At 43.2% G+C, this 13,394-nt stretch overlaps 1 protein-coding gene across 9 annotated transcripts in view; it reads left to right on the top strand.

The window, feature by feature from the left end:
* Positions 1–13,394, top strand: part of TBC1D1 (TBC1 domain family member 1) — a 111,579-nt gene that overhangs the window by 3,224 nt on the left and 94,961 nt on the right. For all 9 annotated transcript variants that reach the window (XM_072037705.1, XM_027457245.3, XM_038177933.2 and 6 more), the window contains exon 2: positions 4,229–4,743. In XM_072037705.1, the coding sequence (XP_071893806.1) occupies positions 4,327–4,743 (417 nt within the window). In that variant the 5' untranslated portion in view covers positions 4,229–4,326. The remainder of the gene's footprint in view (positions 1–4,228; positions 4,744–13,394) is intronic.

Genomic DNA, 13,394 nt, shown 5'->3' with positions numbered 1-13,394 from the left:
TTCATCACTGATGTGCAGAAGCCCTGACTGCTGCCTGCCTTGGCACAGTGTGAACTCAGCGGTTCTGATGTGTGTCTGGGACTTCTGGCTGCTTCTGCATCGAATTTAGCCTAGGCCAGGAGAAACAAAGGATGAAGGATAGCTCTTAACCACTGTTGCAGTTCCTGCTTTCCTTGGTTCGTGTATGTACTTGAAGTTCAGGACAGTCTCTCCCCTCTTTATGTAGTTTTCTGTATTAGCCTGAGTCCATCCCAAAGCTGCCCAGATTCTTTCCAGCAGCAAAAAGGTATGTTTTATTGCCCCACACTGTAAACAATGCATATTAACCATATAGGTTCACTGTACAGCCTGTTCTCTGTACCCAAAAGGACTTTCCTTCCTAACCTCAAAGCTGACCTTGACCTCATCTAAACAAACTACACACAAAGTCTTCACCTTGTCCTCATGATCAAGTCTTAGCTCTCTTGGGATGAGGTGAGTTTTGAGAACTGCTGTCCTGCGTGATGCGCGGCTGCTTAGCCACATACGTTCCTGCAGAGACAGCCTGGGCTCTAGAGGGTCGAGTACTGATTTTTGTAGCTCTTGCCTTCAAACTGTCCTGCCATCACGCTGGCTTCTTGCTGGTGGCATCCCTTTTATTTTCTGGTGTTGTAAAAAGGTGAGAATACAACCGAATTTGGGAAATTTAGAGAGGCTGAAGTGTATGTGTTTTTTAAGCACAGTATCAGATTTTGCTAGAACAGGCTTTATCAGCACAGTGTCTCATGTTGTCTAAACCTGTTTCCCCCCTGTGACAAGTGGTTGAGTTGATCACATTGAAGGAAAAGTTTAGGACAGAGTACAACCATGCTCCTCTGTGCATCTTTCACATTAGTGCCAAGTCTGCTGTCCCCAAGTACAGAAGGTGGTATTGAGTTTGTTGGTATGGTTTTGCAGGGTTTGTTAGGCATAATTCTTTGACACCTGACTTGTGAGAGCCTAAAAGTAGTGCCGGGGCAAGCAGTTTTGAATCCAACATGCAATACACAAAATTTATTTCATTTTTGTACTGCTTTTATTCATGTCACTGTACTGCAGTGTCATGTTTCGTGGGGGATGAGATGGGTGGCAGTACCCAGAGGAGGGTGAAGGTGCTGTGGTGTCAGGGCAAACAGACTGGCTCAAGGCACAGCCACTCTTCAGTTATAAGGTGGGCTTAATTTCATGGCTAGGAATAGGCCTGCGGAGATGATCAGAACTATTTTTAGGTCTAAATTCATCAAGGACATAAATACTCGAAGTGCAACTTTAGTCCTCTGTGTAAACGTAAAGGATTTTAGCCTGAGCAATGTGCAATGGGTATAATTTCTGGTGGGATTTGAGTGTAAATTAAGATAAAGGTGGCAGCAGGAGCATAAATGTCTGGGAAAAGGGAGACAACATGCAGCGCCGTGGGTACAGAGCGCAGGGGGTTTGGTCTGGAGACCTCTTGGTGCTGCTAAATCTGTGCTCTGAGAAGCTGCACTTTTAGCCCCTCTCCTAGAAAACATTCTAACTTCTAGTTCACTGTTTTGATTTAGTATCAACTGTTTTTCTTTAGAAATACCAAATGCAGAGGCCAGAGTATTTATGTTGTCAACTTTGCAAGGTGTTTATTTTGTTGAGAAGAGATGGATGCCAAGAAGCTTTGCATTTATATGAAATACATTCCAACAGCACAGTGTTTGTTGAAGTATGACAGAGTATTGACCTGTTTATTTAAAATATTATTCGGTCCTTGTAGCTGGAGTTCAGAATGATGTATTATGCTGTGATATTTAATCCTATTTGGGACTGCAGCCCTTTGTAGGCCTAGGGTAAAAAAGCATGGTAAATGGTGGTGCTCCCAAGGAAACTTCTCTTTCTTAGGAAGTTGACTTAAATGACAATAACTTTGTATTTTTACATGCACTTTATTTGTTTTCTTCTTTAAAAACAAAAGCAAAAAGAGTTCTGAGAAACCAATTGAGAAATATGGTTACAAAGAGGATGTGGCTAATCAGTCATCATCTGTTCAGCCACTCACTCCTCCTGGTTCTCAACTGAGAATCGAGTTCTGGTAGGCTTTTTTGTCCTCAGGTTATTATGTGTGCTGCTAAACAACAAGAACACTAAAACCTATTGATGGATTTTTCATGTGTTTTGGACTGTGCACCGTTATAGACATGAATGAATCCAGGCTTCCTTGCAAGATGTTGACCTATATTTCACTGTTATGTTCAAGGAGAACAAATTTGTAATAGTGTGTCAAAGAGGAAGAGAAGATACTGCTTCCTGACAGATGCAAAACCGTAATGATAACTGAGTGTAGCACTGCGTGTTGATAAGGTGTAAAAATACTTCTTGAAGCATATCCCATACCATGCAATGCATGTGTATCTATCTCACGAAAGCTGGGTGTCTTCTTGCTTGGGAAACAAACTAGTAAAAACGTTTTAGTGTACTTGAAATGAGGTATATAACTCCTACCCATACACGTGTGCACATATAGAAAGGCTTTTTAAAAACTTGTTCCATGCTTTTAGCATGCTGCTTATACAAAGACTTTGTCAGTGTCTTTAAATTCCTGTGCTATTGGATTCTCTTTCTGAATTTGGTGTCCTTGGAACTGGCAGTGTTGCTACAGAGTTCATCTCATAAGATGCAGAAGTTCCCAAAAGGTAAATCTACCCAAACACACGGCTTCTGCAAGTCTCTTGTGGTTCTGCAGTGACTGGCGAACTGGAAAACCTTCTCCCCATTTAGGCATCTGCAAATCAGTTGCATCTTAAGCACTTGTTTAGTTTAAAATGAATTTCCATCTTGAAATTGTCTTTTTAAAAAAAAAAAAAAAAATCTTAAAATTTGTCTTCATTTTCAACAAAGGTGAAGTACTGCTGGAAAATATTTTCAGTTTGAAAATATTTGTGCAAGGACAAATAAAGGACAAAGTTTGGTGAAAACTCGTGAGAAAAATCCTGCTATTTTTGCCTGTGGTTGTAGATGAACAAAGAGCAGCAATACTGTTGTCACAGTAAACAGATGCCATTTATTAAATACTTGTTCAAATATAATTAAAAATGTTTTGTAAGGAGTTCTTGGGACTGCTTGTGTTGTTTTTAATAGGTCTTCCATGGGAAACTTTCAGAAGGCTGAGGGTAAGCTCGTGTCATGGTATTTAGATGTAGGCAATTATAGGCCTGTCAGCTTCCCATCAGTCTCACGCAGAATAATGCAACAGCTGAAACCAGATTCAATTAATAAAGAGTTAAAACACGGTAATGTACCGAATGCCAAGCTGTGTGTTTTCCTAGACCGTGTTTTGCAGAACTAAATGGGTAGATAAATGCAAGTACTGGATTTTTTTTATGACTGTTCCTCTCTATATATCATTTTAGTAGTGGTGTATATGCTGGGTATAACTGGGTTATAAGACGGCAATGTGTGACTTGGTTCCAGTTGATAATTGAGACAATTAAAATGATACAATATCAACGTGGCAAACATTATGTATTCTGGCTGGCCGACAAGGCCCTAAAACACAGCCACAAATTGTGAATCCTCGCCTGCCTTTTAGGGGGCTCTTACAAGGATTGTCGCTCCTCTGTGCCATCCGACAGGTGTGTTAGTGATGGGTCAGTTGGCTGCTGTTAGCTTTTACACATGACAAAGATTTCTGGGGTGTTAGCTAATGAGAAAGGTCTGCTTGGTCAGCAGACGACACACAAGAAAACAACTCCATGTTAGGGGCTAAGTTCAAGCTCATCCACCCGTGAACAAGAGAGACGACCTTTTCTTCTTTCGTTTTCTTTTAAATGTGAAAGTGTCTCAGCAAGTATTGATTGCAAATGGCATGCGGGTTATAATGCCAATCTGAGTCCTCTCTCCAATAATGGGATTGATGAAGGCTGATGTGATCCACACCTGCCTGGCCATGAAACAAAAACAAACTAAAGAGAAGGCGCACTCTTGCGTTTAGTTACTCATTAGATGATTTAACAGGAGTTACAAAAGTAGCTTTCTTAATCAGGACCGAGCTTTTTACAAGCAATATATTTAGTGCTATTATGTTTGTTGCACAGTAAGGCCCAAGGTATGGGAAACGTGCAGGTATGTCACAGCAGACAGTCAGTATGTCTCTTCTGATATTATTCTGTTAAATATTTGTGTTGCTGACAGTTCATTTTTAATAGGGTTGCAGCACCTACATAACTCTCTCTTTTCCTTTCAGATTTCTTCTGTTCCTTAATTAAGGAGCCATCCAGAAATTGTCATTCCATGGAACTGACGTGCCGGTGAATTAGTCCGGGATCCCTAAAGGATTGTAAAATGGAGCCAATAACGTTCAAAGTTAAAAAATGCCAAGCACCTGGGGACTTCTCAGCAAGTTTCAGCCTCCAGTTTGTTGGCTCTCTGCCAGTGCATTCCCTGACCACCATGTCCATGCTGCCGTGGGTTGTGGCGGAAATCCGGACGCTCAGTACCAAGTCTCCCAAAGAAGACCCTGGCACTAGCCAAATCCGGCTCTGTGTTTCACCAGCGAGCTTGCGATGTGAACCGGACATGGGGAAAGACCAGCAGTGGGATCCGTTGATTTGCTCCAGTTTGTTTGAGTACAAGCCACAGCAGGTCCACAAGCTGATCCACAACAGCCAAGATCCCAGCTACTTTGCCTGTCTGATAAAGGATGGAGCAGCAAATCAGCAAAGTATCTGCTACGTGTTCAAAGCTGATGATCAAACGAAAGTAAGTAAAAAGGAAAAAAAAAAATAATACCACAGGAAGCAACCCTCATAATCACACTTAAGAACATGTTCTTGTTGTGTTATCTGATGCTTCACAGAGTGTGATGTAAGTGGAGGAGCTGACACTACTTCTTTTAAAATGGAGTTGCTTTTGTGCTGTTGGAAACTTCCCTCCACAGTGTAAGATTTTAAGGTTGCATTTATAACTGAAGACTTTACCTCTCTAGAACTCACCAACAGGCTTCACTTTACTTGAGGTTAATGGTTCTGCTGAATTTGAACTGGTCAGTGTGTGAAGGGAAAGGTGTGTAAATTGGCAGGATCAGAGCCTGAGTTTTGTTGTCTTAGAAGACACTTGGGGTATGAGCTGAAACCTTGGCCCTTGAGTCAGTGAGAGTTTTTCTGTTGATGTCACTGGGGCTAGGGTTTCACCCTTGAGTCATTGTGAACTTTATCTAATCCTACAGTCAGACCTCTCAAATTTCTGTTTTCCTGAGTTGAGATCTGTGTGACTGGGGAAGAGAGGCGCCTCCTTTCTCAGAAGAAGGAAGGAATGGGCTGGAGCCTCACGACGTAGTGTACCCTGAGACACAGGTCACTGTGAGCCTCTTTCCCAGCTCTGCAATCCACGTGGTGGCAGAGAGAGGAAGAGAGGCCACAGCGCGGTGCTGCATGTCTGTGACCTGCGGGCTTGCTGCTGCTTATTGCAAGACAGGAGTCACACGTGTAAATGTCAGACTGTGGGTGAAATTCAGCTCTGTCTGCATGCAAATCGTGTCCTTGCTGACAAGGTTGCGGCATTAAAAATAGACGGTTGGCTCTTTTGTTTGAGAGTAATGTGAGACAGGAACTGTCTGAGTAAAGAAGGTGAGCAGGGTTTTGCACAACGCTATTGCGGCAGGTTGAGCTGCTGTGGGCAAAACAGGGACATGTCCTTCACCTTTGGAAGGTAGGCTCCAGTGATCATGCTAGAAATCAGCATCTTGTGAGGCTTTTTTTGCCTTGTGACAGATGTCCTGCTGAAGCACCTTGGAGGTGTTAAGCAAATATACACTGCACGTGGGATTTATGCCAACCTGCCCAATAGCAAAACTCTGCGTGGTTCCAAATCCATGGGCTCAAGCTGAGTGCCCAAACCATATGGAAATGGCTTTAGTTAAATCACCCTAGGTAAAAAAGCAGTTCCAGTAAATTAGAAGGCAATTATGCTGTAAATCATAAGCATTCAGCTGAGAAATCTTGTCAAGTTAGAGTGCGGAATACCAAAGTTACATATGTTAAGAGAGCAGAAATAAGTGGGTCTGTCAGGACTTGGCACTGAATAGCAGCTGGTAAATGCATTTTGCAGTTTGCCTAAGCACTTCATCTTGTGGCTTGTGGTTTTACAGGATTATTTACAGTTAGTATGCGATGCTGGTCACTTCCAATATGTCGTCTTTTACAACAAAAGATTGAACAACAAGTACTGCTTCTTCGTGTTTGATCAAATTCCTAGACCTGTTTGAAATGGAAGCACAGAAGTCTGTAGTCAAGTTTGCAACTGCCTACATGTTCTTGTAGGCACCCCTGGAATTTTTGGATGCTTTTTGAAACCACCTAGCCCCAAGTTCACCCAGCTATCTGTCCTTTCAAAAACCTCCCCACACCTCAGAAGGAAATCCAGTTCTCACCTCTGAACTTGCCAAGGAGTGTTTCTCTTGACCTTTTTTTTTTGCCAGCAAGTTTCCTAACTAGGAGGTAGGGGGGCCCAAGCAGCATTTGTGGAGCTGTGTTTTGCTGAGAGGGTAATGGAAATGCCAAGTGATCTCTTCTCCAAAAGCAAAACCCTGCATGTTTTACTGCCATTCAGTGTAATTACTGATTACATAAGGAACTTACTTCAAAGTTTGATTAATCAGTGTTGTTATTCTGCTGGAGTATTGTCACACAATGCCTTTTAGCTAATTGGTGTCTGCGCATTTCTGAAGAGGACTGAACTGATGTTACCTGTTTAAGCAGATACACAGTGAACTCCAGCCCTTCCAAAGTGGGCATCTTTGTTACAAATTGAGGGAGCTGTTTGTTAAAGGTGAGGGAGTTGGGATGAAGAATTTAGCACTATGTTGCTGCAGTTTCTGTTCGGCTTTAGAAGAAAGAAATTTTAGAAGCAGGACCTTTGCAGCCTGTGTGACTAAGCAGACTCCTATGCTGGCACTCATGCCTGTGAGTTCCTGCAACATCTCCTCTGAAGGTTTAAAAGCAGTCTCATAGACTTAGTCTGCATTGTCAGGGTCATATTCTCCTCTGAGCCCAGAACGGACAAAAAATGTTGAACTTTTTTACAGAGCTGAAGCAAACAGGGGAAAAAATAAAAGACACAGTTGTCCAGATAGGTTTGGTCACAGAATTTACATGTTAGTAACAAGTCCTCATCCAGTGGTCCCGAACATCTAAGCTTTCGTGGTAATTGCACTTCATCTATTTCTATTGGAAAAACAACATTGACAACCAAAGTGGGTTGCTAAGTATAATACTGTAAACTACAGGAGCCACAGTTCTTTGTATCTTCGCAGACAAACTCATAGCAGGGCTTTATTTTACAGGGAGTTCTCAGATTAGGGCATGTCTGACTGCAGATTTGAAATAGAGGGTACGTGTGGCTTCACAAACAGGTTCTGACTGTATCCACACATTAGGGTAAGCAGAATGGAAGAGGGCAGAAGGCTCTGTAGGAGAAGTAGACTGGGCAGATGAAGACGAAAGCAGGTGAGTAGGAGACTAAACAGTGAAAGCCTTTAAAGAGGAGACAAGAAACTTGGACTTCATTCAGACTGAGAACTAGCACTGAAGGGAATAGAATGTGCAGAAACCAGGAACAGCCGGGCCTTTAGCATGAGCATTGCAGATAGATAGCAGAACATTAGCTGTCGTATTATTTTATATACGTACAGAAACAGAACACTCACTTGAGTAGTGAGAAACTATCCTACTATATAATGGGAAAGCATTTTGTTAGTGGGAGGTGATTTTTTGCTGGAGAGTAATTAGCTAAAGTCCTAGAATTGATGGAGCACTGGAAACATGCAATGTGTTTCCTGGATATGAACGCGGGGCTGTCAGGTTCCTTGTTGATCCATTCCCAACACGTCCTCTTTAGAGAAGACATCAGTAGGCAAGTGATTAATGCTAAATAAAGGCAGGGTTCTTAGCCAGGGATTCTTTCTGCTGCTTCTCTTTAGAAGTGAAAGAACAGGCAGTGCCCGATTGTGGTGTTTGCCTTCACTCTGTAGGATCTTGTATAATTATTTCCATTGCATCATTACGGCAGTATACAGCCCGCTTTCCGGGCTGATAGAGCAGTGAATAGGGAAGGGTGGAAGAAGTGTTCCTGACAAACTGCTCCTTGGCAGGTTTCTTAAAAGTATGCTTGTGCATATAGGGATCATTCCACTCCACGTAGTGCTAAAAGGAGGAGTTTGCGTTGCCTACAGAGCTTCTGCTACGGATCATTGTTCCCCTTTCTAAGAGGATCTGTTGTCTGTAGGATCTGAATCCTTCCTTCCTCCATGTACAACCTCAGTAAATTTCCACTAAAGTTAGTGAAGTTTTCTTATGCTTTCACCCTCATCATGTGAAGATTCTGATGGGGCCTCATGATTAAGTGGTTTCTGCCTGGTGCTGCGGCTGAAGTGTTAATGCATATTCCTTGCAGGTGCTCAGGAATGGAGCAGGACTCAATTATATTGCCTGTGGGGAGCTTGGAGGGGCTGCTAATAGGTCAGAGATGGGGATTATGCATGCCATGTTGAGTAATGATGGTGGAAGCTGGGGAAAAAATGATCTCTCCAGTAAATCTGTGCTTGCAGAACAGTTCCTTCATTGTAAGAACACGGCGTTGTTGAACAGCTTGTCCAGGGCGCCTGGGCACAGTGTGTGCGTGATGACTCCAATGAGAACTTGCATGCTACCAGCCTGCCTGTCTTCCCCGTGACCTCTGCTCTGAAATTTATTTAGGTTCTACAGAAATGGGATGCCGTTGGCATTGTGGTTGCTGAAAGCTGTTGACATTAAACATTACTGGCATTTTTGTCCTATACTTGGGACGTGGTGGTTTGAAAGGTACAGTGTTAGGAACTGTGGCTGTGTGTTTCCTGAGGTGTGCTGCTTCCTTCGTAAACTCATTGTCCACGAACACATTGTCCTTCCATACAACACCTTGCTTAGCACTTTGTTCACTCTGAGGCATGAGAGAGATTGATACCCTGTGTCAGCGTGCTCTTAGCTTCTCCTGAGCTGTCTCCAGCAAATACAGAGTAGCCGAAGCATTAGGGGAAGAGCAATTTCTGTTCTCTACTTTCAGTTCAGAAAAGCATTTCTACATCCCATTATGCTGGTTTTAGTTTGATGTATCAAATGATTTGTTTTTCTTAGGTATTTTTAATCTTAACTGATTCATGTTTTAGCTGGCAAGTGAAATATTGGTCACTGTAACATATCCGAGAATGCCCTGGGCCAGTTGAGATTTTAAGGAAAGTTCAACTTGTATTGTCCTCTATTATATTTTTACATTTATTGTCAATAAAGAATGACAGTTCTCATCTCAATGATTTCATGGAAGCCTGATGTGAAGAAGGCATTGTGTCCCTCAGCCTTTTGCATGTCCTGTGTCACCAGCACCCCTGCCCCACTCAGCAGTAGGCCTACATTTCCCTTTGCCTTTTTGTCACCTATGGACTTAGAGAAGCCCCTCTTGTTGCCTTTGACATCCCTCTCCAGATACAACTGTAGGTGAGTTCTGGCTTTCCAAGCAATGCCTTTGCATCCTTGAGCAGTGTCTCTGTATTCCTCTGAGGTTACTGCCCCTGCTTCCACCTTCTGCATGCTTTGTCTGTTAGAGCTTTGCCAGCAGCTCCTTGTTCATCCATGCAGGCTGCTGGCATTTTTACCTGCCCACTGGGACAGCCTGCTCTGGAGCTGGAAGGAGGTGATCTTTGAGTATCAATCTGCCTTCTTGGATCCCTCTTCCCTCCAGAGCCTTTATCCCATGGGACTTTTTCAAGCAGATCCCTGAAGAGGAAGGCCAAAATCTGCTCACCTGAAGTTCGGGGCTGTGATCTGGCTTTTTGCCCTGCTTCCTCTTAGGATCCTGAGCCAAGGCTACCTTCGACCTTCACATCCCCAACAAGCCCTTCCTTGGGTGTGAGTACAAGGTCCTGCAGAGCACCTGTCCTCGTTGGGATTTCTGTCATTTGGGTCAGGAAGCTGTCACTGATGCTCTTTAGGAAGCTCCTGGACTGTTTATGCCCTGCAGTATTGTTCCTCCAACTGCTGTCAGGATGGTCCATGAGGACAGGGCCTGGGAATGTGAGCCTGCTTCTAGCTGGCTGTGGAGGGCAGTGTCCGCTTGTTCTTCGTGGCTGCAGGGTTCAGTAAGTTCCTGGATGCAGGGTACAAGTCAGCAGACAGCACTGCCACCTCTTGTAGTGAAGCAGATGCTCAGAAAGCTTGACTTTCCCTGTTTATTTCCTTTTGTGATACAAGCAGGAGGTTTAGAGGGCTTGAGGGAGAGCCTAGAAACTTGTGGCTGGTATCTTCTCAGAAGAAATATTTCTCTGAGATTATCAATAATTATCAAGAGCTGGCATATGAAGATATATAGAAAGATTAGTGCAGGTTTTGAAAAGATTAAGGTAAGTTCTCTCTCTTTTCTAGAATCTCCATGCAAGTTGTCTCAACAGATCTCTAACGTATGCTTGTGTTTACCAGAACTGTTAATGGCACAGCTGGAGAACGCTGGATGGGACTGTTCTTTTCCATGACATGGAGTTAGTACTGTTCCTGACTGAAGTGGCCTCACAGCTGCAGAACACATTCACAAGTCTGCTTGCTGCTTCTAAACCCTCATTCTGCAGTGTCACAAAGCAGGGAGAGGTTTTGGCCCAGGAACTGGGCTTCTGTCAGCTGCGGGAATGTTGCCAGCAGAGTGGCAGTGCCTGCGTTTTTTGGCCCTGTAGTTGCTTTAAGAGCTCCTGCTTCTTAAACAACCTTCACCTGCTTTTATGAGTTACAATAGCTTATGTGCTTAAGGAGATCAGGCTGCATTACCTGCAATGCAATATGCTTTGTTGCATGCTGTTTGGGAGCTGCTTATGGCCTGGAGCAGCTGGTTTCAGATAATCAACGCTTAGGTCTCTGTGAGGCTGCACAGAGCTGAAGTTGGGAGTGAACTTCACATTATTCATCTATAAAAGGAACGGCAAAGGCCCTGTGAACTCCAAAGCAGTTGTTGCGAGGCTTAGCTTCGTGACAGAGGGTTCTTATGCAACTTGTTTTTACATTACACTTAAAGGTATGACCTCATAAGTAGCTCATTTTTAATAGGGCCATTTCCTTTTCTTAATGAATTCAGAAAGGTAACTGTAAATATGGAGGTATTTTGTGTATTATTGCTTGATGAGTCTGGGGAGATTAAAATTTTGCAAGGGGCATAAAACTCTGCTGGAACAAAACACAGTAACTGGCCTTAGTGCAGCTGAGAGCTTCATTTGGCTGTTTTTTTCCTCCTATTCACATGCACTTTTTTGCTTGCAATTAAGAAGGCTCCATCAGAAACCAAGTGCTAGCATTACTTCTCAGTTTAGGAAGTTTCTCATCTCCCAAATACCAACTGGAGAAATGCATGTTAAAAACAGAAGGAAAACACAGAGCAAACAAAGAATCTAATGCATGCCTGTGCACATATATAGTCTGCTATATGAAGTGGGTGAAAGTTTAGCTCTGTAAACCTTAACAGAGTATCCTGTGTAATGCAATAGCCAGCTCTGCTTTGGCCGTCCTCAGCAAGTAAACGGGCTTTTTGCTCATCCTGAGCCAGCAGCGTAACTGTCGTAACTGTCGCTGCACCAGCTCCATGCCTGGGGGCTGTTCCAGGGATTTAGGTATGGGAGCTTCCTCTGCTTTCAGGGGCTTTGACAGTCACTGACCCCATCCCAGCCGTAATGTCCCAAGCCTTTCTGGTGCCATATCGGAATCTAGAGTGACTCTGTGGCATTCCTGGCTCAGCTAAGTTCTCCTTTGTTCACTCCTGTTTAATAAGAAATACTGTATGATTTCCCTCAGCCCTGCTTCTGATTGCCACATGGAGGAAATGATCTGTGCAATGCCACTTCCTGACTTGAAGTCAGAGATAATGTCTTAGCAGGGAAGATGAAATGCATCATGTGGGTTGTTAGATAAATGTCTTCTCTCACAGTGGCAGCAACGTATAAAATTGTATTTTCTTGTGATTTCCTCAACCTGCTAAATCCTACCAAAAAATCTGCTCCAGAATGACTATAAAGAATTTTTAACATGACTTCAACAATACAGTATTCTGTATCAGAGGACATTATTTGAGGATTTTTCAACTTAATATTGAAATGTTCTCTGTCTCACCTGATCTGTCATGTATGCTTCATTTTAGAGCCGAAGTTCACACATGCTGACATTATTTATTGTTCCTTCACCTTTTCTGTTGGATATTGTAGCAGAAACAACAGTGGAACTGATGCTAGAAAGTAATCAGCAGGCTTGGGACCACTTCTCTTGGACTAACAACCATTCCTCTTGTCTTACCAGGTCTGATGCTGGTAGTTTGTGAAGTCCGGTACAGGCAATAGGAGCTGTAGGCCATAACGCCCAAGCATCCTCAAGAGTAACAGTAGAGTTTCCTTCTGAAACTTCACGTAGGGAAGAATTGTGGTCTCCATTTTACAGATCGAGACCACAGAAGAGTTCGGGTACCCGTGTCTCACAGTGCAGGATTCATAGCCTCTATCTAAACCCATATCTGTAAGGCACCTTATATTTACACTTACATTTTTCTACACTTATATTTTTCATCAATAAGAGTCCCTGGAATTAGTGTGCATGCCCAAAACAAATTCTGCCTTGGAAGGATGAAGCAGTTCAGCACCTGTCCTAGCACTGCTTGGCAGGCTCCTGCTGCCACAGCCGCTGTGAGGATGCTGAGCAGAGCCACCAGGCAGGCTGGAGAGCAGAGCATTTGTGCAGGAGGAGGGAAATGGAGCTCATTTCTTCCTCTTGGCCCAGGAAACTAAACACAGGGAATGAGCTCAGATCCTTTTCTATTTCTGTTCATAAGGTGCTATTGAGCAACTGCAACACCAGCATGTTCCCAGCTGCCTCTGGTTTCTGTTACATTTTTACACAATTTTGGAGGTTGTCTATAGGCTTTGGGGGGCTTCCTTGCAAAATTCCTTCCTTACGTCCTTACCTGCTTCCTTCCCTCTCTGGTGCAGAAAATCTTTTTGTCATTCTCCATTCCTTCCAGCATGGAAATTTGAGCTAATTTCCCAACAATCTCACCTCAACATTCCCCACACTGTAACAGATAAAGCATACTTGGGCCATAATGTTATAGGTACAGTGCCTGAAAAACACCACTGATTTAATTCAAGAATGATTTGTGTGTAAGTAGTCATCTACATGTGCAGCATTGTGCACTGAAATGCAATTACATATGGTTTTGTAGTACGGAAGCAAATAATTACAGGAGGAGGTTAAGTGCATGTTCCATAGGCTTTGATAAAGCTCTTTTACACTGTTTTTAAGATTTATTTTTCTATGAATTCTGGGCGCAGTAATTAAGATGGTAGGGGAGCAAAGGTGATG

This window comes from Anas platyrhynchos, chromosome 4 (genome assembly GCF_047663525.1).
Source record: "Anas platyrhynchos isolate ZD024472 breed Pekin duck chromosome 4, IASCAAS_PekinDuck_T2T, whole genome shotgun sequence".
NCBI lineage: Eukaryota > Metazoa > Chordata > Aves > Anseriformes > Anatidae > Anas > Anas platyrhynchos.
This window is presented reverse-complemented; position numbering and strand designations above follow the sequence as displayed.